Source organism: Electrophorus electricus, chromosome 2, assembly GCF_013358815.1.
Source record: "Electrophorus electricus isolate fEleEle1 chromosome 2, fEleEle1.pri, whole genome shotgun sequence".
In the NCBI taxonomy this organism is placed as follows: domain Eukaryota; kingdom Metazoa; phylum Chordata; class Actinopteri; order Gymnotiformes; family Gymnotidae; genus Electrophorus; species Electrophorus electricus.
Window position 1 is genome coordinate 8,330,221 of NC_049536.1, and position 22,601 is coordinate 8,352,821.

Consider the following 22,601-nt stretch of genomic DNA (forward strand, 5'->3'; position numbering starts at 1 on the left):
GAAGCTTTTTCTGGCTGAAGCTTTTCCTCAGCAACTCAGTCATTTGCTATAACCGTGGCTACATGTCATTATGTTACAGTTCATTCTGCAGTTCATTCTTATAGCACCTGAATAGGAAAGGTGGAAGTAGGGTAAGGCCTGTCATGTGCATTCATTCTCTTATTTGCAATAGTAATGCACATGATGGGGTTAATTAGGATATACATTTACTTAAAAACTATGCACCTAGCAAAGGCTAATTCAGATAAGAATTTTAACAACCAGTAAATTTTAGCATATTCTTATTTTACATGTTATTCTTTTAGAAGTATATAATCTAACATCAAATGATGCTGTATCACTGATAATTTATTAATTTGTCAAAATGTACCTATTCATACTTTTATACATACCAGCAGATTAATATGGATTTTGCATATAAAATCAGCGAGAATAGAGACACATTTCTAGTATGCAGATAGACTGTGAGGCAGACTGGGCTTTATAGTCTGACACCTCATGTGCTTTTCAATAGGTGCCTCTGAAAAAGACACAACTATTTACTGCTCCAGGACTCTGTTTGGTGTGCAAGTTAAACTTTGGTCAGGAGTCCATTGTCTCCAATGTCTATCATTTAATGGCTGCTTTGACATAATGAATGAAGTGGTCCCACCTTCTGTCCACCAGAAAGGACTTACTCTTATCTCCTTTCACAATCACACTGGAGTTGCCCAGCCAATCAGAGCCAAGCTAGGAGCACTCATGGGCAAAAGAGGGAACAGAGTTATTGTTTTCCTTCTGCTTTTTAATGAAGTTTACCCTTTTGGTCTTTCAGAAAAATGCCAGTAGTTTGGGAAAACTTTGCAAAAAGCTCTGGATCTCACTCAGAAGGAGCGAATTCATGAAGAAGGGGGGATTGGGACGTAATGGCTGCATCTTCGTCACATCATCCTGGATTTGGCCACTCGGGGAAGAGTTTTCTTATTGATAATTTGCTGCGTCCCAGCAATAAATCACGCACTCCCCAAGTCATACCTGCTGCCACCCAGAAAAGGTGCCTCTCCAGGTTGGTGTGTGAACCGGTGGGACTGCTTCCAAGGAGCACATGGGTCTGCTCACATGGGACTCAGCAGAGTAATAGCCAGGACATGGAGAGAGAGCCACAAGCAGGTACGGTAGTATACACTAGGAGCACCTTGATTCTGCATGTTTGTGAGCTGTGTATATAGTGTAGAACAGAATTAGGTTAAGCCCCATATAACATTAGTAGAATTACTGGGAAAAGTGGCAGATGTAATGCAATATTGATTCATCAAGAAGTATTACTCAACAATTATATGATTTCAGGCATATATTCATTATCTTTGACAGTTATATGACAGTTATAAATCAGCAAAAAAACCAAACCATCACAAACTAAACGTTTTTTCATAATTGAAAATTAGTATCTGGAAAGTGCCATTTGTCATCTGGCTGACTGAGTGACTTTTAACTATTCCCAAAGTTATTTATGACTTGTCTTGTTAAAAGGCTCTTTCTGAATTTAGATGTCATACATTAATTTAAATTAATTATATATCAAACAAAATATTGTAAAAAATTGTCAACATTACAGAACATTTACAAATGATGTCATGCTAGAAAATGTTTTTATTTTATCTTATAATTTTAAGATATTAGTGTGCTGCAGCTATTACTGAAGAGGAGGTTACCAAATGTGATTACATGGAACAGACATTCAAGATCATGAAGTTTAAAGATTAAATAGTCACTCTTAGATGATGGAATATAATCTTTTACTTATTACTGACAGGTAGTAGTAAAGTAATAAATAAAAACACCAAAAACATTATGACAATGATTCTGAAACAAATCAAATCAAACCAAACAAACAAATAAAAACAGATTATGTGCTATGGAATAGCAATTTGAATTGGAGACAAAAGTCATTGTTTGTAATCAGCAGTCAAATAATTGTTATGTAAACATTATTTAGAAATAGCTTTATTAATTTAAATATATAATTTAGGATAAACTACAAATGACAATTACAAATATTAATATATTCCAAATGTAATAAAGACCATGGGAAAGTTAACAATGTATTGTTAATATTCTAGGCTTTTTTATGCATGCATGTATGTATACATCTATCTATCTATCTATCTATCTATCTATCTATCTATCTATCTATCTATCTATCTATCTATCTATCTATCTATCTATCTATCTATCTATCTATCTATCTATCTATCTATCTATCTATCTATCTATGATTATATAATGAAAAAAGGCCTCTTGCTTGGCTTCCTGGTGGGAACAATGAGCTAAGAAAGGTTAACAAAGATGTGAAGGAAGACAAGAAAGTAATATATGATCATTACAGAATAATTTATTTTAAGCATTAAATAGATCTGATCAGATTGCTCTTAATGTTTGTAATGACATATTTATTGACCTACTTTTAGATTTAGCCATACCCAGTCAATTGTAATTATTCAAATACAAATTTTGATTTTTTTTAATACTATATGTTCATCTTTACATTTATATTTATAAAGTCTGACAATCTTGACATGATAAAAAAAAATGACAAGATCCAATTTGTATGAAAGGTTATGAATGGTTCATGGTTAGACATTAATGTATTAGTGCCTTTGGTTCCATACCAGTTTCACTTGGTATGGAATCGAGGAATCTCTCTCTCACTTGCACTGATTGTTACAAATGTTTGGTGAGATCACAATAATAAAATGTATCACATACCATCAAACAGAAAAAGCTGCTCACAACATACAATTTATACGAGTGCTAGTGCTAATGGCAATGATTCCTTCTGCTTGTGTTTGCTGTTCTGTCTAGCAGTGATCAGTGTTGGGCTGCTGTGTGCTTCTCCTCTCCACACATGCTGCGGTGCCTCCAGTCCACTCATGGGCTCACCTACTCTCCTCTCCAGTGAGTTTATTCTACAGTGTATTCATCTACACACACAAATATGCACACACACTCGCATGTATGCAGATGAACACACACACACACACACACACACACACACACACACACACACACACACACACACACACACACACACACACACCCACACACACACACACACATACAGAGAGAGAGAGAGAGAGAGAGAGAGAGAGAGAGAAAGATAATAGTCAGCGATTCAACAGCCAATAGCTAATTCTTCCCTAATATGCACACCACTACATAGCTATTCATCAATCATGCCTATTTAGTGGGGGGGGGGGTTGCTTTATTACCATCTAGCCCCCCCCCCCCCAAAAAAAAAACCTGAGCTAGTGAAAGAGATTGAGAGTGAAACCACACAATAAAGCCACACCTCCTGTTTTCTGCCAGAGTAGGTTAGAATTGATATTAAGAGTAGCATAATAGGTAAACCCACCCTTTAACCCTCTTCACTGAGCTACAGTCGGCCTGAATGCTCTGTAGCCCTGGGGCTCTGAAGTGTGTTATCTAGATTTTGTCCAGATGTGATTACAATGCTTGTTTAAGTACAATGCATATGGTTCGTATGTAGTTTAATGATATCTTCATTTGCTGACCTTGTGTAAAGCGGGAAAAAACTGAACAGTTCCATTGCCATGCAGAGATATGAACATGTATGAAGTATATGGAAGAGATCTGGAGGTGTGGTGTTATTGTGCATTACTGTTAGTCAAGGTTTTGCTTTACACTGATGATTCCTGAATGGGTTTGCTATAAAAGTACTCTGATTCTTGTCAAGGGTAACTAAATGTTGCAAACCCTCTTACTGCTACCACTCTCAAGGGAAAAAAAAAACCCTAAAAACCTTTTAGTGACTTGACATTTTCCCACAGTGCCCCTCAAACACACAATACTGCTCTGCTCCGGAACCAATCAGCTCTTTTAGCTATGCCGCACACACGCGACCTCAGTGCCATTTATTTCCACAGCAATAAACTCCACTTAAGGAAGAAGTTGCTTTTCTGTGCTGATGTAGAAGCAGTTTACCCTTCTGAAATCCTAAGCTCAGGCATTTTAAGAAGGCCCACAAACCGGTGTCAGATCAGTGAGAAAGGACCACCTCTATCAACACAATGAACTGCTGCAAACCTACATTCCTATGCAGGGAAAGGGTGGGATCACTTCTCTGGCCTTTTTGTTGCGTGATAAAAAGCTCTGGCCTGAAAAAAAAAAATCCCCCAAAACGCCTTCTCTTTTCTCCTGTCCCTCACATGCTAGTCTCTGTTCCGTCTGGGCCTCTCTCTGGGGAGGAATAATGTCCTCAATGGGGATGACTTTTATAGACTTATTGGAGCTCATCTTCCCATAGAAAGAGAGAGTGTATGTACCTGCAGGGGAAGGACAGAGTGAGGGTTGCCTGGTTTGTGAAGGGACAGCAAAGGAATCGTGAGGAGGTCTTTTGTTGACGTGAAAGGGAGTTTTGGGGTCACAAAAGGGGTGGTGGTGGTGGGGGGTAATCAGGAGGCTCGTGAGCTGACCCACTAATAGGGCGTTTAAGTGGAAACTATTGATCCAGAACGATGGACTAGGGAGCGTGACTAACAGCCTTACTCACTGCTTCGAAGGTGGTCAGTGCGGCGATTTGTTGGACAGATTAAGGGGCTATTGTTGAATAGACTGGGGGGGAAATTGTGGTGCTTGCCTTTTTTTGTCCAGCCTGCACCTGTGACTGAAAAAGCGTGGGATTGCTGCTTACAGAGCCGCTATTTCTCTATCACGCGCGGCCTTCCATCATTCTCGCTCTCCTCCATCTCTCCATCTCCCTGTCTCTCTCTCTCTGTGTGTGTGCGTGTGTGTGCGTATGCCGACAGGTCTTCTCTCTTTCAGATGAATTCGCCCATTCAGATCCTAATTTAAAAAAGAAAAAAAACGAAACACAAACATGCTAAGCTTCACACCATGTATGCAGAGAGGTTAGGGGTGAGTGAGCAGAGAACATAAAATGAGAATAAAACAGAGGGTGAATGAACAGAGTTTGCTCCAGGGTCACTGCTTGAGATGAGAGACCATCTGGGCCACATTCAGCTCTGTTTTGGAACATTTTGTTCATCTACACACACACATATGCCCGCACACACACACACACACACACACACACACACACACACTCACGACAACACACACACACACACAAGCACACACATATATGCATGCACGCACACACACACACACACACACACACAGACTTCACACATGCATGGGCATGTGCACCCCCCCCCCCCCCCCCCCCCCCCGCCACACACACACAGAAACTCATCTCAGTTTCAGCTGTTCCAGCATTTTTATTTATAAATGAAGTATATTCAGTAACACAAATGAAAACATATTTGTTATACATCACAGGTGAGCTATACACACTACAGTTACAATAAAGATAATTTTTAAAATTTCTCCTTTTTAAAACTCTCAAGCTATCTTTAAATTGCACAATGGCACAATTTAACCTAGACAGATGCACACATTTGACATTGTCCTCTCTGTAGCAGAACAGACAGCCCCTGCTGTGTGGAGCTCGGGTTCCTGTCCTAAGACCCACAGGGGGATCCTAAGGAGAGCTGTGTTCTCTGAGGAGCAGAGGAAAGAACTGGAGAGAACATTCCGCAGACAGAAATACATCAGCAAGACAGACCGCAACAGACTGGCCATGGAACTCTGCCTGAAGGAGACACAGGTAGCCCACACAAAAGCATATATATGTACACTTATGCCAGGGATCTGAGAACTCTCTGTGTGACCAATTAACATTTCTTTAACTTTTATTAAATGTATGGTTACTAAATTCTTATTAAACTGCAATATTTATCTGGGTCATTAGACTGCCAAGGAATGAAAAAATAAGGCAAAAATAGTTGCATCCAGATAAGCCACAACTATTAAAATCCCTTCTTCAGTTGTACGCTGTGTTTACATTGTTTTACCACTCTTTGCTATATTTCTACTGTATGTAACTTCCATGGTATGTGCATGTGGCTTCAGGTGAAGATCTGGTTCCAGAACCGCAGGATGAAGTGGAGGAACACTAAGGAGAGAGAGAGACGGAGCGTGCGCCCACCCATGGAAGAGCTGCTGTTCCGAAGCCTCCCAGAGGGAGAGGAGGACACCACACACATGCACTCTCTCCACTGAGAACCATAAGACCCTCACACATGCCCAACGCCTACTGACAAACACACTCTCACCCACTTGTAAATTTGCCTGCTCAGAAGATGTTTGTTTTGACAGCCACAGCAGAACTTAATTCCTGTTTGCAGTTTTCTTTAGTCCTCTGCATGACTTGTTGTATATGACTGTGCAATTTTGTTGAATTTAATGACAAAGCAGTTCATTGTACTATTTTATAACTGAAAAATACAGGCTCTTTTGTAATAAGGTTATAAGTGTAATATGTGTTTGTGAATAGTAAAATGCCAATATGACCACATTTAAGTGGCACTGTTGTAGGAACGTATAATTGTCATAAAATCCATGTATAATACCGTAGAAACAATAACAATGGAAGCTAAGAATGTGCATTCTGATTTAGATATACGTTTTATTTGTATCTTTAAAATAAGATAATGTAATCTCACATGTACCTAGTGCTTCATAATGTAAAGAAAAGATAAAAAATAGACATTGAAGTTACACTGAATGTTTTCACTCCATATTCTGCTCTTCATGCAAATAATGAAGTTTAAAAATATTATTTTAAAAATCATTTTTAAAACTAATCCTCATTGTTCAATGCTGTACTTAAACGATCATTGTGAGTTTAAACATCATTCTATTGATATGTTGTTTTTCAAGAGAAAGAAGGAAGTGTAACACCCGTGTGCCCCTAGCACATTTGGAGCACGAGGGAGAGGCAGCACTCACTACGAACCTCCGCAGTTTCACTGTCCATCGGACTCTCCGCGTTAGAACACTGCTACCTCTTGGACCAGATTCATTTTCTTAAATAAAAAATACAGATTAGAGGCTGTTGATTGCAGTGGGATACATAGAGCAATGTGATTTACAAAACAAGCAGTGCGAAGAAACCTTCTCAATATTTACCATACACTGAAAGATAGATGATAGACGCCGCTAATGTGTTTGGTCCGTTACAATAGAATTCTACTGTTTTCTAAAAAAGGAAAAGAAGAAAGCCAACCACAGAGGACTAGAAGATCAAAAATCAAGAAGACACTGACAAACTGGCGAAGCTGCTGGACGGCACGCGCATGCACACACACAACGCTGTTCGGCTCCAAGAAGTTTGTCTGAGAGTAAGACTGGTGTGGGGGTTGCTCAAGGGGATGCTCTTGTGCACGTCTTCCTCAGCTCCACTCCTGCACACGCCAACCCGAGCAGATAATATCAAAACATCTCACTGGGGTCCCCTTATTCATGCCCTCTACGTAAGAAATATATATACGGAAACACTTTTACTGAATTACTTTTACTAATAACTATTATTACATTGTTTAATCATATTTATTACAAAGACTGGTATAGATATTTTTATTGTAAAATACGAAAAAGTATGTAATTTCTGGTAAGACTGAATTCCTAATAAATAAAAGCAACATAAATTGTAATTATACACAGAATAAGATGTGACATATTCTGTGCCAAACCATTAGGGTGTCATAATAGAAACCACAACATCATAAGCTCTACACACAGGGGTCGTTAGGTAGGCTGCTCCCTATGTCCGTGTTTCACTGAATTAAGCCCATGACACCTCCAGAAGGCTCAACTATGAGGTCTGGTTTAAGTATTATACCAAATATAAGCATTAGATCATTTTATAAGAAATAAAACAATATAACAATATGATTTCATTTTGACCTTTGCTATGTGTTGCATCAATCAAAACAGGAGCATTTGAAAGTTAAGTTGCAAATAATAAAGAGAAATTTTTGAAGTCTTGCATTTCTGAAATAACTGGAATCCCTCTATGTCCTGGCGACTGAAGCCACAGTAGGAGTGCTTCAGTAGAAGTTCAGTAGGAGGTCTTTAGTAAGTATTCACTAGCAGTTCAGTAGAAAGTCTTCAGTAGGAAGTCCTTAGTAGGAGGTCTTTAGTAGGAGGTCATCAGTCGGAGTTCAGTAGTCGTTCTCAAGCACAATGCTCATGCTGTGAGGTGAAACTCTTTTTTAAATGACTCTGATGACAGCAAAGAGGAAAGGTTTGAATATGTGTGTTGGAATTTGTCATTCCTTTCACTGTAGTTTCATCACTAACTTCCTTATTCTTACACACCAGGAGTAGAAAACATGCAGCCAGTAAAACTAACAAGCCTGCCATTCAGAGAGAGGTTTGATGGGTCAGTAATGAGACAGGGGAGCAGTGAGCAGAGAGCCGCACACTGCTGGAGAAAACCGACTCCATATCACCGAATATTAACTCTTGTGGACTTACTTTTATTTTGATGTTAAGGCTGAAAGTTTGAAAGTATTTTCATACATCAATGATACCGTCATGTTGTTTTGCTACCCGAGCACTCACTGTAGTACTACCGACGTAATACATCCGATGCAAAACAATGCAAAACAATACAGCATTTTTCAAATGTAGTTGGGGATTGGCGGCGGTGGTGGAATGCTGATATCAGGTGTAAGACATTTCTCCAGATAATGGAATTATTGAATAGGTATTCCATTGTCAATTTTACTCAGCATGCCGAGCCGTAGTAGGTTTTATCTTTTGAGTCTTCATAAATGGAATAGAAGGAGGGGTCATTCGAAATCAAAAAAACACTTCACTGCAAAGTATAACAAGGACAGCAGTAATTTATATTAGCATCATATTATGTGGTAGCTGAACAGGCATGTGTAAATAAAAATATATGACATTGAGACATTTTATTTATAATTCAGGCAACAGATGAATAGCTGAAAATGCTATTCTGTGTATTGTGTTACAGGAGAAAAAGAAGAGCAGGTCATTTTAGACATTGTATTCATTTCTAATGCAGCATGTATAAAAACAAAATGGAGCCCTATTATCATGTAAAGATATGCACAAAATGGAAAGTGTTTGTGTTACAGGGCATTTAAACCTAGCAGCGAATCAGTTTCACACTACCAGTATGTTGGGCCACACTCCAAACGGATCTGATCAGTTAATTATTAAGGTGATTGAGGTGTTTTGGAGACTGAAAACATTAACTATGCAGTACTGCAGCCCTCCAGATTCTGACTCCAACATCCCTTCCTTCAGTTTACTTGAATTTATTTAAGCGCTTTCGTACCTCCAACAAAATGAAATTAGGAAAATCAGCAGAGTCTTCAACAGACAAGGGGCTGTCCCCCAGCCATGCAGGTTTCTCCTTGACAACATTAGGAAAATGTTTCTCTCAACAAAAGCCCCACAGGTGCATGATTATTTCAGGATTGGACTACTGGATCTCTCTTCTGGTAGGCCTTCCCATCTGTGACATCGGACACCTGCAACTCATCCATAATACAGCTGCACAGCTTGTTTTCAACCTCCCCACACCTCCCCAAACCTCTCCACACCTCCTGAAACCTCCCCGAACCTTCCTGAACCTTCCTGAATTTTCTGCCATCTTATTACCTCCCTGCTGCATTCCCTACACTGGCTCCCTGTAGCAGGGATTTAAAACACTGACACTGTCTACAAAGCTAAAAAACATGACCAAAAATGCTGGTATTAACTTCTCTTGGCTGTCCATACAACTGAGACACTGGCTGTCTTCAAATGAAGACTCAAGACTCACCTCTTCACTGAATCATTGAGCACTATACTGTCTTCTGTTGCACTTTAGCCAGGACTTTAGCCTGGTAGTGTTCTTGAACGTATTCTTTACTTATTTATGCTAGCATGAAGATATCTTTTTGAAAGAGACTATAAAGCACTTTTGTAAGTTGCCCTGCACAAGGATGTTTGCTAAATTCTATAAAACTAAATCTAAATCTAAATCGACATGAGTTCAGATAGAAAGAAGAGTTGAGCCATTTAGGTAGCAGCTGTGTGGAATGGGTCTGCTGGGGTGGGGTAGGCTGATGGGGGGGTACTGACTAGGACAGAGACCTGCAGCAGAACGTGGGGTAGGCTGACGGGGGGGTACTGACTAGGACAGAGACCTGCAGCAGAACGTGGGGTAGGCTGACGGGGGGGTACTGACTAGGACAGAGACCTGCAGCAGAACGTGGGGTAGGCTGACGGGGGGGGGGGGGGGGGGGGGGGGTACTGACTAGGACAGAGACCTGCAGCAGAATGTGGGGTAGGCTGACGGGGGGGTACTGACTAGGACAGAGACCTGCAGCAGAACGTGGGGTAGGCTGACGGGGGGGTACTGACTAGGACAGAGACCTGCAGCAGAACGTGGGGTAGGCTGACGGGGGGGGGGGGGGGGGGGGGGGGGGGGGGGGGGGGGGGAGGGGGGGGGGGGGGGGGGGGGGGTGCTGACTAGGACAGAGACCTGCAGCAGAATGTGGGGTAGGCTGACGGGGGGGGTACTGACTAGGACAGAGACCTGCAGCAGAACGTGGGGTAGGCTGACGGGGGGGTACTGACTAGGACAGAGACCTGCAGCAGAACACACACAAAGGGAGCACATTCCTCCTGTGTACTGCAAACAACAGAAACTGGATTGCTAATGGAAACTGGCAGGTTGCTATATAAAATGCACGATTGGGGAAATGATTACCTAAGGCCTGTTACAACAGAGGATATATAAATAGAAATGACTGATATTAAACTTTAGAAAAATAAATCTTTCTGTATGAATGATTCCAGGGATTTCCAGTGAAAATTTGTTGGATTTTACCAACATAAAAGAGTGACTAAAACTAGAACAAAAAAACCACTACCACTATGTCTATTCCATTGTTATATGAAGGAAATAAGCTTCATTTTTTATCAGCATATGATTTATTCAGTATTTAATTGCTTAATCATTCAGAATTGAGTTACAACTCCGAGAAACTCCGTTTCTTGTATTCTAGATTTGACAATCTAAAGTGATTGATTTTTGTTATGATCATTGGGACCAATACTGACATAATTTGTACAACAGTTTAACACCCTTTTCACATTTGCCTCTCGGGCCTGCATTTAGAGCGCAGCCTCCTTGTGTTGAACAGTGCAGACGAAATGCCATACTAGAGGAGAGCGCATGATTTCTGACTGCTAAATGAGCAGTTCCTAGGGGGAGTGCATACATGTAAGCTCAAATTCACACAAAGGTCATCCTGTTTACGGCAAGATGCAGAAAATGAAGGTGGAAAATGGAGCAACACTACAGTGTTTCATTTTTTTCCTGTGAGCTTGAAAATGTGATATTATGTAATGTGGATAGTTATGAGGTATATTGTGAAATGTCACTTATCCTAAAAAAACTCACTTAGAATATTAGAAGAGGCATGATAGATATGATACATAGTGTCATAGTGTCTTCCTTTAGATGTTTGGATATTTCCATCACTTTGGATTGCCATATCTATTACAACTGCTGTTTCATGTATCCCATCTACTGTTACTATGTTTGGTGGTTTTCTGTTGCTTGTCTGTCTGGATCTGGGATCTGGAGGTCCTACAGAATCTTAGTTTGGTTGTTTTCTACCTCTCTCTCTCTCTCTCTCTCTCTCTCTCTCTCTGTCTTCATATGTATAGAGATGCCTTCCATTCAGTGATTTTCTCTTCCTTATTCTACTATATTGTTTACCCTTATTGAGGTCCCATTGCATTCACCATAAAAGATGCTTTCTCAAAGTGTGCATATATATGTCAGACACTGGACACCACTGGAGGGCACTCAAGAACAAGTGAAGAAAATTGTTCACCACTGAGTCAACATTGGCCTCTAGATGTCAGCATTGTTTCATTCAATATAAAGATATTTCTAATAAAAAATCAATAAGACTCAGTTAGAGATATGAAGACTGGCAGGAATCTATCAAACACTTCTCTAGATGTATTAACTATAATATACTGAACATCTCTGCTACTAACTGTGAATAAAATGTAAAAATAAAACAATTATGACACTGGTTACATGTTACGTAGTTCCAGTGCCTTAAAGCCCAACTACCTATTTACAACCCCTTGTCAAGAATTGGCTCATACATGAGCTGAATCATACAATCACTTTCTTGGGGTTCAGGCAGCCCTGTGAGGTCTCTCTTGATGGAAGGCATTGTCAGAGCTTGATCACCTGCTCAGCTCAGCTCTCCTGAGCTCAGCACAGCATGCCGTGGAGCTGGTGGACACGCCCTTTCACTGGAGCTTTGTCTACATCTTATTCCATGTTGATTTAAATTAATTGTAAAATATACTGAAATGTTCAGAATTATTGACTGTGTTGCTAAAGAGAAGTAATGTAAGTGTACTTCCTTTGTTTGTGTTCTGCAGCAGGTCTCTGCCCCTCTCTCTCTCTCTCTCTCTCTCTCTCTCTCTCTCGCTCTCTCTCTCGCCTCCCATAATCCCATGCCATATTCCATGCGGCTGCTACTTATAAATCTCACCTCTTGCTTCTTGGCTGAGTTTATGCTGTTTTCCTCATTTCTGTTTCCTGGTGGCATGTTGTGAAATGACACTTTTGTTTGTCAGCCATTCTCTTTCCTCATTTCTACTGTCAGTAACCAGTGATGGTTTGGACATATATATTGAAGGGTATGGAAAGCATGTCTAGTGTTTCCTGCACACCACACACACACACACACACACACACACACACACACACCAACACACAAACCAACACTAAACACACACACACACACACACACACACACACACACAAAGAAACAGACACACACCCACACTTGCTTACAAGAACGACCCAGTTTAAAAGCTTAGTCTACAAGCACTAATTCCAATTTACATGTCCACCTTATATGTTTCTGCTTTGACTTTACTTTAGGAAAGGAATATAAAAGACATTGTACTGCATTTCAAAAATTTTATATATTCACTGTTTATCTACTGACCTAAGAGATTTATTTTATGTGTTCATTAACTCCACGTCATCTAATGTATCTAAGCTCTCATCACTGAGTAGATGCACTTCAAAACTGTGTGTTTATTAAATTTCAAGGCTAGCCAAAGACAATTCTATTTCCATTGGCTTGTACCCTTGCCCAGAATTCAAATTAATTCCATTTCATTCCCACTCCACTAGGAGTTGCAAGCCAGGATTGGAATTTGATTTTCATCACACCGCATGAAAGAATCATACACTGACCTTTGTGACTGAACACCCACATCGTCATGGCTGTGTTGAGTGTGAAAATAGATTCCCAATATAAATTTTTAATAGGGAAGAAATACACCAGGCTGTTGTTGCTTGAATGATCTGTTTCTCTTATTGTGGGATGTTTGTGTGGGTTTAATTTGGAATTGGACAGCAGCCTTGAAGTAGAGAATGATGGACCATCCACGCAAAAGCTGCTGGCTCCATGATAAGACTCCTTCCTCTTTCAGAGCCGCCAACGAGGCCACCAGGGCAAGAAAAAGCCTCTTGCGTCTGAATTCACAACAGGCCCTAAGCGTGTTCTTTCACTGGGTCCTCTTGAGAAGCTGCTTAGAATTATGCTCTCATTAGCTGTCTGCCTGAGAGGCTGGTTTGAATCACTGTCAACGTAAGGAGCAGAGTCATTGGACGGATACAGCTTCCCATAGAAGGCCTGAAAGAGAGACACCATCTTGGCAGTAGGAATTGTTCTGGTTTCAAACTGAAAAGAATTCTGTTAAGGACCCTTAGTCCAGAGGGAGGAAGGTTAACAAACACATGGGGAGTTGATCTGGGGTGTCTCCAAGAGACATGGATCTAAATCAAAAGCTCAGCTTGCCCATAGACCAGCCTGGCTAGCCAAGTGTTTCCATTCAGTGTGTGAGACAGGGGAGCTTGGTGAGTGTTTTAAACTGCCTCAAGTGCTGGCTCTGAACAGGGAAGCGGGAAGGAGAGGGAACTGTCAACATGCACCGCAAGAAACTAGTGTGTTTTTGCATCTTGCTTTAATAGTTATGTCAATGCTTCATCTTTGTTTGGGCCAACAGTAACCTAAGTAATATTTAACAAATGTCTATATACACCATACCATTTCACAGATTAGTTGAGCAGAAAAAGTAACTTGGGGAGCGGAAGTGCATTGGTTTTTAATCTATAAAAACAGAACATTCCCTAGTCTCTGACTAGTATTTAGTGACTAGAATTGCTCCAAGGTATTGTGCTATTGTGTGCATGCAGCCCCCTCTGTGTCTGCACGGTGGCTACACTGAGTGTTTGGGTAAGCTTATACGTTGTGAGAGTGGTGCCACTTGGCAGGACATTATGTAGCAGGGAGTGATAGCATTGAAGAAGCCAGTTTAGACTGCTACTCCGATAATATGGGTTTACAAAAGAGTAGAGAAAATGAATTCACGGGTTGATAGAATGATGGCATACCACCAGGGGGACTCTGAGTTTTGCGTACGCCCGGCGTCAATGCCCTCCTCCCTCGACTCGTCTCTCTCTCTCTCTCTCTCTCTCTCTCTCTCTCTCTCTCTCACACACACACACACACACACACACACACACACACACACACACACACACACACACCACACACACCACCACACCACACTCTGACCAGCAGAGAACCGTTTGCTTCCATTCTACTTATCTACATTGCGCTGGAGCGTACGACTCTTGATACTGTTTCCTTCACGGCGTCTCATATTAACTGTTTGCCCACCTGTGTGGACCAGCACTCCAGTTTTGTATTGTGAGGATAATTTATTGTCCGTGTGGTGTCTTCTTGACCATTCTAAGGTGTTCCCGATGTTTAAGTTCTGCTAATGCGGAGTTCAACATTTCGGAATGTATGAGACTACGCTGTGTTGAACAAGACGGTCCCGTGTTCCTTTTGCAAAACGCCGTATTTTTTTGGGAGATTTAAAACATGGACTAATATAAATTAACGATGGGGTATTTACAGTTTCTGGTTGTATTCGGAATATTTTTCGTCTTTGGAGGTAGGCTTGTTTATTAAAACATTTGCAAACCAAGTGCTGTCATATCAAACAGCGGACTATAAAGTAAAAATGTTCATGAATTTCCAGGAAAGCATAAAGCACACAATGTAGGTTAAATATGTTACTTTAACTTCTGCTAGGAAATTCCCATTTACTAATCTCACCGACCGTAATTCTGTTGTGTCCATTGGCTTCAAGTTGTAGGTTTCGGTGTCGATCCTTCGTTGCGCATCAACGTGTTCCATGATTTTGTCCCCGGGGCCGAATTCGAGGGAGTTTCTCAGGTCCAGGGGTTCCATGATGAGTCGAGAGCCTTCCTCTTCCAAGGTAACAACAACGATATGCCCGTTTAATAGTTTATGTTTCCGTTTATAAGGACATAATTGTCCCCTTTTATACAGCTACATTTTTAAGGTTGTCTGTGTCTCTAGGTGCTCATTAGTTAAGACACTTAAGTAGGTCGTTACTGTTCTTACAGTATATGATCTATCTTAGACCTATTTTATATATTACACAGGACAATTATGATTCCTGGCTTACCACTATAAGTTCTATGGTATTCCACATAATTAGAAAAATAACAAACATCTAAAGGAATGGGGCTTCATAATCTGTAGAGCTTTGAAAACAACATATACATAAAGTAAAAAAAAAACAAACCCTTTCCTGCACCTCTATAAATCAAGCAGCTGCCCAACTGCAAATGTATCTAAGGCACTATCAGTCTGAACAGGCTAAAGCACTCTCTAAGCTGGGGGACTTAGGCCCTGTGGAGCTCCATTAAAACAAAGGACTGTGCTTTTGTGTGCTGCAGGACACAATCAGGAGAGGAACGAGCATTATACCTTCACACAAAACACACCAACTTAGGCAATATCTATTTTTTTGTTATATGTGTTGATTGAAGTATGTAGTGATCTATTTGTACTGATAACACACTCTGATATCCAGTCTTTGGGTTGTCTAATGTAGAAAATTCAGATATCTGAATTTGCAGTGTTCCTAATTTATTAAACATTTCCTTCAGTATAAAAATGACTAAATAACTAAAAGCTAAATTCTATGTTTTTTTGTACTTTCTTTAAGTAATATATAGTAATGATACCTGATGATGCCTTCCCCCAGCATATTGTACTATATTGTATAGTGGATTTTGATCTTCCTTTAAGTTGTTTAGTATTTTTCGGTGCTAGAAGTCAACGTTTAAGTGAAAAACTGTTTTCTCACCTCCCCTGTAGTAGTTATGGTTAGCATTTTGGCGGGGAAAATGGTTTAAATAGTTCAGCCCACAAAGCAGATATGTGACCAGAGTGTGGAGTACAGGCTCTAGTGATGGAAGCTTGCCAGTCAGCTGCTCATGAGATGGGTAAGGGAATAAACCTGCTGCTTCGCCTCATGGGAGATGTGAGTGGAGTAGGAAAGGACTCACGCCTAAGTGACCACTATTCACTTATTCTCGGGCATTCTCTTGCCTCTCTCTCTCTCTCTCTCTCTCTCTCTCTCTCTCTCTCTCTCGCTCTTTCTCTCTCTATCTATCTCTATTCTCTATCTGTCCCTCTCTTTTTAATGCATATATCTCAGATACTCTATGGCCCAACCACACACACACACACACACACACACACACACACACACACACACACACACCTATGAAAGCGGCACTGACTGACATTCAAATAAGCTCAAGGGACTGACTGGATCAAATTGGGGAGTCTAAGCGCTGTCTAGCTCCCTAATTGGAACAGGTGTATTGAATGCAGGCGGCCCATGGAGGGCTGGGCACTGCTGTATTGTTAGGCCTGTGACGGTGTCTTTAGTTATGTAAAGACATTCTTAAATGTCGGACCTGTGTTTGGATCCAATTATCTTTACATGAAAAAGAAACTGTGTTTCTCTAATTCGTTATTTATTTGTCACCTGTGTGATATGTAGCAACAGGTCTTGCTATAGTAATTGTTGTTAGTTTGGTGTTGAAGAAATGATCCTATATTCAGTATGACGTTTTTCTACAAGAGTCCTTGAGCTTCAGTATTTGTTCGGAAGTTTTATCATCTTCTCCCAGGTATATCTGTATTTATATCTTAGTTTATATTTATATCTCAAACTCTCCCTCCTTGTGTACAGACGACAGTTGCATGACACCTCACAGTCGCCTAATACGGTCCATCACAGGAGAATCTGTCAGAGCCTGTAGCCCAGAGTGCTGTACCAGCAGGTTTGAAGGTGCCCTTTGGTGAGGATTTTGTGTTTGTTCCAGAAGACTAACTACACTGATATGGCTGCACTAATGCGTGATTTTAGGACTGCTGCACTCTGAATATATGTAATGGATGGATGGTGTGTCCGCCAAGGGTTTTTCATTACCATAATCAAGCTGAATATGGAGCTTTGCTTGAAAACCTTCCCACACAAGCTGCTTATACTGCCCAAGGGCAGGGGTGTACAGTCACATAGCCTAGCACTGTAGAAGTGCTGATCTTAGATCAGGCTTTCTGTTGTTTATGCTTATAGCTTTATTAAAGTTTATGTAAGAGCAAAACTGATCCAGAAGCAGAACTTTTTCCAGGATGTACTGCAGCTTGTGAATGCAGTACATTGCTTAAAGCAGAATATTGCTGAGTATTTCTTCACAGATCAGAGCATAACTCTGCATATTTCCAATTTATTAAGCACCTCAGACAATACTGTTATGTATGCCATTATGTATTAGGACTTCTCAGGTTTGTGCAATGTTCTAAAACTTTATTTAATTTTATTTCTTATTATGTTACCTGTAATGTTCTTTAGGCTGCAAGTAATATATTAAATGTGTTATGTAAATTTCATAAAGAAGAATTTATACGTGTTCTTTTCTTCTTCGGAATTTTTCAACCCTAGATGCAGTAGCATATACCTTCACCTACAGGTGTTTACCTTATGATATTATGCCAGATAGGTGATGTGAGCCTGTATATCAGCAATGATAAATAAGCACTGAATTCAATGGTTTGTTCTAAACTGTGAAAGCTATGTCCTAAGGATAACATTAGAATGTCAAACTATTGCCTAAAACATTGTTTCTCATGAAAGCTCCTCTCATAGATAATATGGAAACATAGGTGGAGAGCCTAAATAGATGTCTTTGCTTTTATGAAGAGTTTGGGAAATGTAATTATTTTGGAAATTTTAAAGGGATGTGTGATATGTGTCTTCCTGCTAAAACAAAGCCCATACTATCCAAGTGTGGTGAAGGTGGTGGACAGTAACCCCACCCAGGGTCATATATATATATATATATATATATATATATATATATATATATATATATATATATATATATATATATATATTATATATATATATATATAATATATATAAGTATAAAGCCCCTGGTGAGAGACATAGGCATGACCCTGGGTGATGAGGGGTCGGGGCACAAAGGACCAATGGAATGGGTGAAGCACAGGTGTGCACTCCTCGAAAGGGAAGGCAGAGTGGTGACAGAGACCATCACCCCCTCAAGGAGAGATGGTGCTATGACAGGGACTGTCACTTCAGGCAGGTGACATGGGTGCAAGGCACGAGGCTTGGTGTGGTGGTCTGGGCGCAGCTTTACCTCTGCTTGGACCTGGATTTGAGACCCAGGTGTAGTGTTTGCCTTCAGTCTTTGGTGGTGAGATGAAGATCATTGCTTAAGAAGGTGAAATGTGTGTTCTGGCTGCTGTCCCAGATAGCAAGCTCTTTGGTCTGTTGGTCACAGCATGTATTCATTGCCTGCAGGACCTGGATTTGAGACCTGGATGGGGTTTCTGTCTTTGAGCAGTGATCATTAGATGTTGTCTCAGTGACATACAATGCTGTTCACATTGAGAGCAGGTAGTCACCCTCTATACTTGCCGGTACCTAATCGACTTGCAACTCCAGCAGTGAAACTATTGATTTAAGCACGGTGGGCTGACCAACATGGAAAGTGGAAAGTTGCATGGCATTATTCTTCAATCACGTCTACTTCATTTTCACATTAGTGAGGTAATTGACCAATCATACATACTGGGAGGGTGAACCATATAGTAGGAGCTGTTTCTATGGATACATTTGTTATTTGATGCACTTTGGAAGTTGTCATCAGCCTAACCCTGTGGTTCTGTGTACAGACGAAAGGTTGATCCTTTGACAAGCTGGAAGTGGTTGTCTAAGGGTGGCCAGCCAGACTAAAACTCTGCTAGGATTAAAAGAGGAAGAGTCAGAAGGAACACTGTATGCCATACAGCAGTTATTGTTTTTTTCAGTGTTTTTGCTGGCCCTTTCTTTAAAAAAAATGCATGCTATCAGCACTTTCCAGCCTAGAAGTAGGTCTTTCTTTTCCCTCTTTGATTCTGAGATGATTACTAAGCATGTGGCCGCCATCAAAAGAAGAGCCCATCTGTCGAGCGCTGCTCGTCCCCTGAAGCTCAAAGACTTCCGTCCTTACTAGCACTGAGTGGTGGAGCTTCATCACTCCATCAAAATGTTGCTCAAGCTCTACTAAAGTCTGTACTGTAACTTTGATGTCAGTCTGGGTAGTGGCTGTGTGTTCCACACTCTGCTTCCTTTCTTTACTACATGAGCACTTTTTTTTCCTACGCATGCCAGAGCTAACTGGGAGTCACTCACATGGTTTCGGAACACTAAAGCCCAAACATGAGGTTATGTTGCTGTGTGTTATTGTGAGTAAGGAAATAAATTGTATTACAGTGTTTAGTAGTTCCTTAGGTATACTTGTTAGGCTCAACAGTTCTTAAGCCAGTGGTAAACATTATGAAATTAGTGTCTGTTGAAATTAGAAAGAAGCACAAACCCCAGTTCAAACAACGCTTTTTGTGGCACAGCTTAGCATAAACAATGACATAAGTTTTGTTTAAATTAGTGTTAAATGGGGTTTCATCTTGGCAGGGGTATGTTGATGCTGTGTAGCAGTAGGTAAGTTGAAACTGTGTATCATCAGGTATGTTGCTGCTGTGTAGCATGAGGGCTTTTTCTCTTTCATGTCACACCAGACAAAACCACTTTATCTTTTTTGATTTTTGCAATGTGTATTGTGTTAATTAGACACTCCTGCCAACTGGGACTGGCGTGATTGTTGCTGTTGTGGTGGACTCAGTGTGGAACGCATGTGTGTCATGGTTTCCTTCAGGTGCCACAATGAATCCTTTGATGTGATTGTTTCTGAGAAACTTGATCATTTATTGATGTTGCCATTAAAGCTGTGGAGACAACTGCTTAGACTGTGCAGAGGCTAAATTCAGGGGGGAGGTAGAAACGTCAGGAAAACGTCCACTCTCTCTCTTCTTGCGTGAGCAACATCTAGAAGTTAATCTACCTGGATGGTTTCTGTAGGCCATAAAATCCATTAAGGTAGAAAAGTTGTGTAATTAATCATGAGTATCTGTGTAAGTGACTGCTAGATGTTAAAGACCATCTAAAGCTGGCTATATCCATGCATTTCTGATTATTTGTAAAGTATTATAAACCTTTAGCTAACATTTAATTTTGTATTAAACTACTGCAGCTGTTTTTTTTTTTTTTTTTAATGTACACTGGTAATCAGTATGATAAACCAAAGCCCTTGTTCATACGTGCTGTTACGTGCAAATCCATTTAAATTATTATTATTATTTTAAAAAAATCGAAGTTCTGGTCATCTTGGTTGCATGCATTCTCACTCTCTGCATGTGGCACTGGGTGCGAATGTCTAACTAAAGTCTGTCCCTTTACCCATGTGTCCCTTGGCTCTGGACAGGCTCCTCTCGGGGCGTGCGGTTGCCGGCGGCGACGGCGCAGCGGATGCTGCAGAAGTTGAGGGGTAGAAGTGAGTTCACCGTGGCAGTGACTCTGAGGCAGGAGAAACTCAACTCCGGGGCCATGCTCTCCATCCACCATGCTGAGCAGAGGTGAGACGGCAGGCTTCTTTGCCCAAGCTAAGCTTACCCAAGTAGGAATGATTATGTACCAGTCACGATGTAGGAACCATACAGCTAGTCACAACAGAGGCCAAATTAGGTATTATTATTATCCATAATGTTGTGATTGAAGGAAAGTTCACTGGGGTGGGTGTTTTATGACATGAACATGACTTACTTGTAGGTAAATGATAGACTTTAACTGCTTTTCATCTCCAGTCATAAAACAGCATGTAGTAGGGAGGTCTCTCGCTCTCTCTTTCTCTCTCTCACTCTCTCTGTCCTGCTTCCTCTCTCTCGCCCTGTTGTGGTGTTTGCAGTCTCTTCCACTCATCGGTACTTTGCTCTCTGCAGTACGACCACTGCTGTGCGCCCAAATGGCTGATTAGAAGTTTCCTCCTTTCCAGGCTGAGACCTGAATAGCCAGTCAGCACACTCTCTGGAAGCCCTGTACTGTACTCTGCTCCTACTGCACCGCTACTGGGCCTCTATTGCACTTGTAATGGGCCCCTACTGCACTTGTAATGGGCTCCTACTGCACCTGTGATTTGTCTTTTAACCTACCAATTCTCCAGCTCTACACAACAAGGTTTTTTTTTTTTTTTGTACATTTGAGTGTCAAAGAACTGTTACCTTAGATTGGCTGTGAAATTGAGCTGTATTTTTTAATCAGTCATTTTGATAAAAGGACATAAAAATGAATTATATAGTGGAATTTGAAATCCCATCTCAATTTTTTCTCATCTTAACACAAAAGCATCACGCACATTAAGAGCAGAATACAATGCACAGCTGAGCATGGTGGTGTGCTGAAGCTTATCTGACTGTTTTAGTAACACTATGTTTCTGTAATTGTCAATGCTGTGCACGTCTTTTACACCCCAAAAAGAGGCATTAAACACAGAACCTGGCTTAAATTGGCTATGGTAGTGTAACTGTAATTATATCAGTGGTACTGTTCACTGAAGTGCATAATAAAGACTTTGTGAAAGCTGTTAATTGCATTGTGTGCGTTGTCGATAAAGCAAGCATGGATGTCCATGGTGCTGTGCACACATGCAGTGTTAAGACCTATATTGATATTCCTCTCCATAGCCAGTTTTGAGCTGGGCAGACACTGCAAAGCAAGAGGAAAAAAAGCTCATTAGATCCAGTTTGGAGATAAATCAACTCTCGCCTGTCTGTAATTGGCTTCTCTCAAATAATGCTCTCTAGTCTTATTTTTTTTAAAAAGCGAGACAGCTAAAATTTGCTGGTCTGTACTGGTGGTGCAGCTAATGACTGTTGTCAACTCCTTCCATTAATGTCACTCCTCCTAGTGAATCTCAATAGAGCAACTCAAGGGTAATGCCTCTGAATAACAGTATCTGAAGTTCCTTCAGCATGACAGAATTGCCCTTAAGCTCCTGGACATGCAGCTTTTAAGCATCACTGTTTCACACTCCTGTTTTCTGAAGCCTTGAATGAGTGTGCTTGGTCTCACCTTCAGTCAAAGGCCAAAAAGCTGCATGACGCATTAATTCAGTTCCACAGCAGCGTGAGGGGGAAAAGTGGAGCTGAACCGTGTGAACTGTAAATCTTTGGTGTGGTTATTACGGTATGTAGCATATCTTGGTGGGAGATGGACACATTTATTATCATTAAAGAAAAGTGTGATGTCTTCCAGCTGTGTGCTGGACCCCAGGGGTACATGTCTGGTCTTATGCAGCACTTCTTCCCATGGCATTAAAATGCACAGTAAGGCCA

The 22,601-nt window shown here is 40.8% G+C and overlaps 2 protein-coding genes and 1 long non-coding RNA gene across 7 annotated transcripts in view; 2 read left to right on the plus strand and 1 right to left on the minus strand.

The window, feature by feature from the left end:
• Nucleotides 1-728: 728 nt before the first annotated feature.
• LOC113571861 (homeobox protein DBX2) lies at nt 729-6,614 on the plus strand. 3 transcript variants are annotated; one of them, XM_027001047.2, is made up of 4 exons: nt 729-1,149; nt 2,842-2,934; nt 5,478-5,665; nt 5,971-6,614. In XM_027001047.2, the coding sequence occupies exons 1-4, from the start codon at nt 906-908 to the stop codon at nt 6,118-6,120; spliced, it is 675 nt and encodes a 224-aa protein (XP_026856848.2). In that variant the 5' UTR covers nt 729-905; the 3' UTR covers nt 6,121-6,614. The 3 variants fall into 3 exon arrangements, with proteins under 3 accessions (XP_026856848.2, XP_026856850.2, XP_026856849.2); XM_027001049.2 differs by having other exon boundaries at nt 5,481-5,665; XM_027001048.2 differs by having other exon boundaries at nt 2,845-2,934.
• On the minus strand, nt 6,432-7,461 carry LOC113571862. The gene is made up of 2 exons (XR_003410034.2): nt 7,030-7,461; nt 6,432-6,926 (listed from the first exon to the last, which is right to left on the minus strand). It is a non-coding gene; the product is annotated as an uncharacterized LOC113571862 (long non-coding RNA).
• A 7,062-nt stretch (nt 7,462-14,523) lies between these two features.
• The window catches only part of nell2a (neural EGFL like 2a), a 47,363-nt gene continuing 39,285 nt past the window's right edge, over nt 14,524-22,601 (plus strand). For 2 of the 3 annotated variants that reach the window (XM_027001043.2, XM_027001044.2), the window contains exons 1-3: nt 14,525-14,937; nt 15,136-15,264; nt 20,696-20,846. In XM_027001043.2, coding sequence (XP_026856844.2) covers nt 14,886-14,937; nt 15,136-15,264; nt 20,696-20,846 — 332 coding nt within the window. In that variant the 5' untranslated portion in view covers nt 14,525-14,885. Of the gene's footprint in view, nt 14,938-15,135; nt 15,265-20,695; nt 20,847-22,601 lie in introns of all 3 variants that reach the window. The other variant, XM_027001046.2, reaches the window with a different exon arrangement.

Coding starts and splice junctions, on each gene's coding strand:
- LOC113571861 (XM_027001047.2), top strand. CDS start 906: ATGGCTGCATCTTCGTCACATCATCCTGGATTTGGCCACTCGGGGAAG. Junction 2,935..5,477: donor CTCACCTACTCTCCTCTCCA/GTGAGTTTATTC, acceptor TCCTCTCTGTAG/CAGAACAGACAGCCCCTGCT. Junction 5,666..5,970: donor TCTGCCTGAAGGAGACACAG/GTAGCCCACACA, acceptor ATGTGGCTTCAG/GTGAAGATCTGGTTCCAGAA.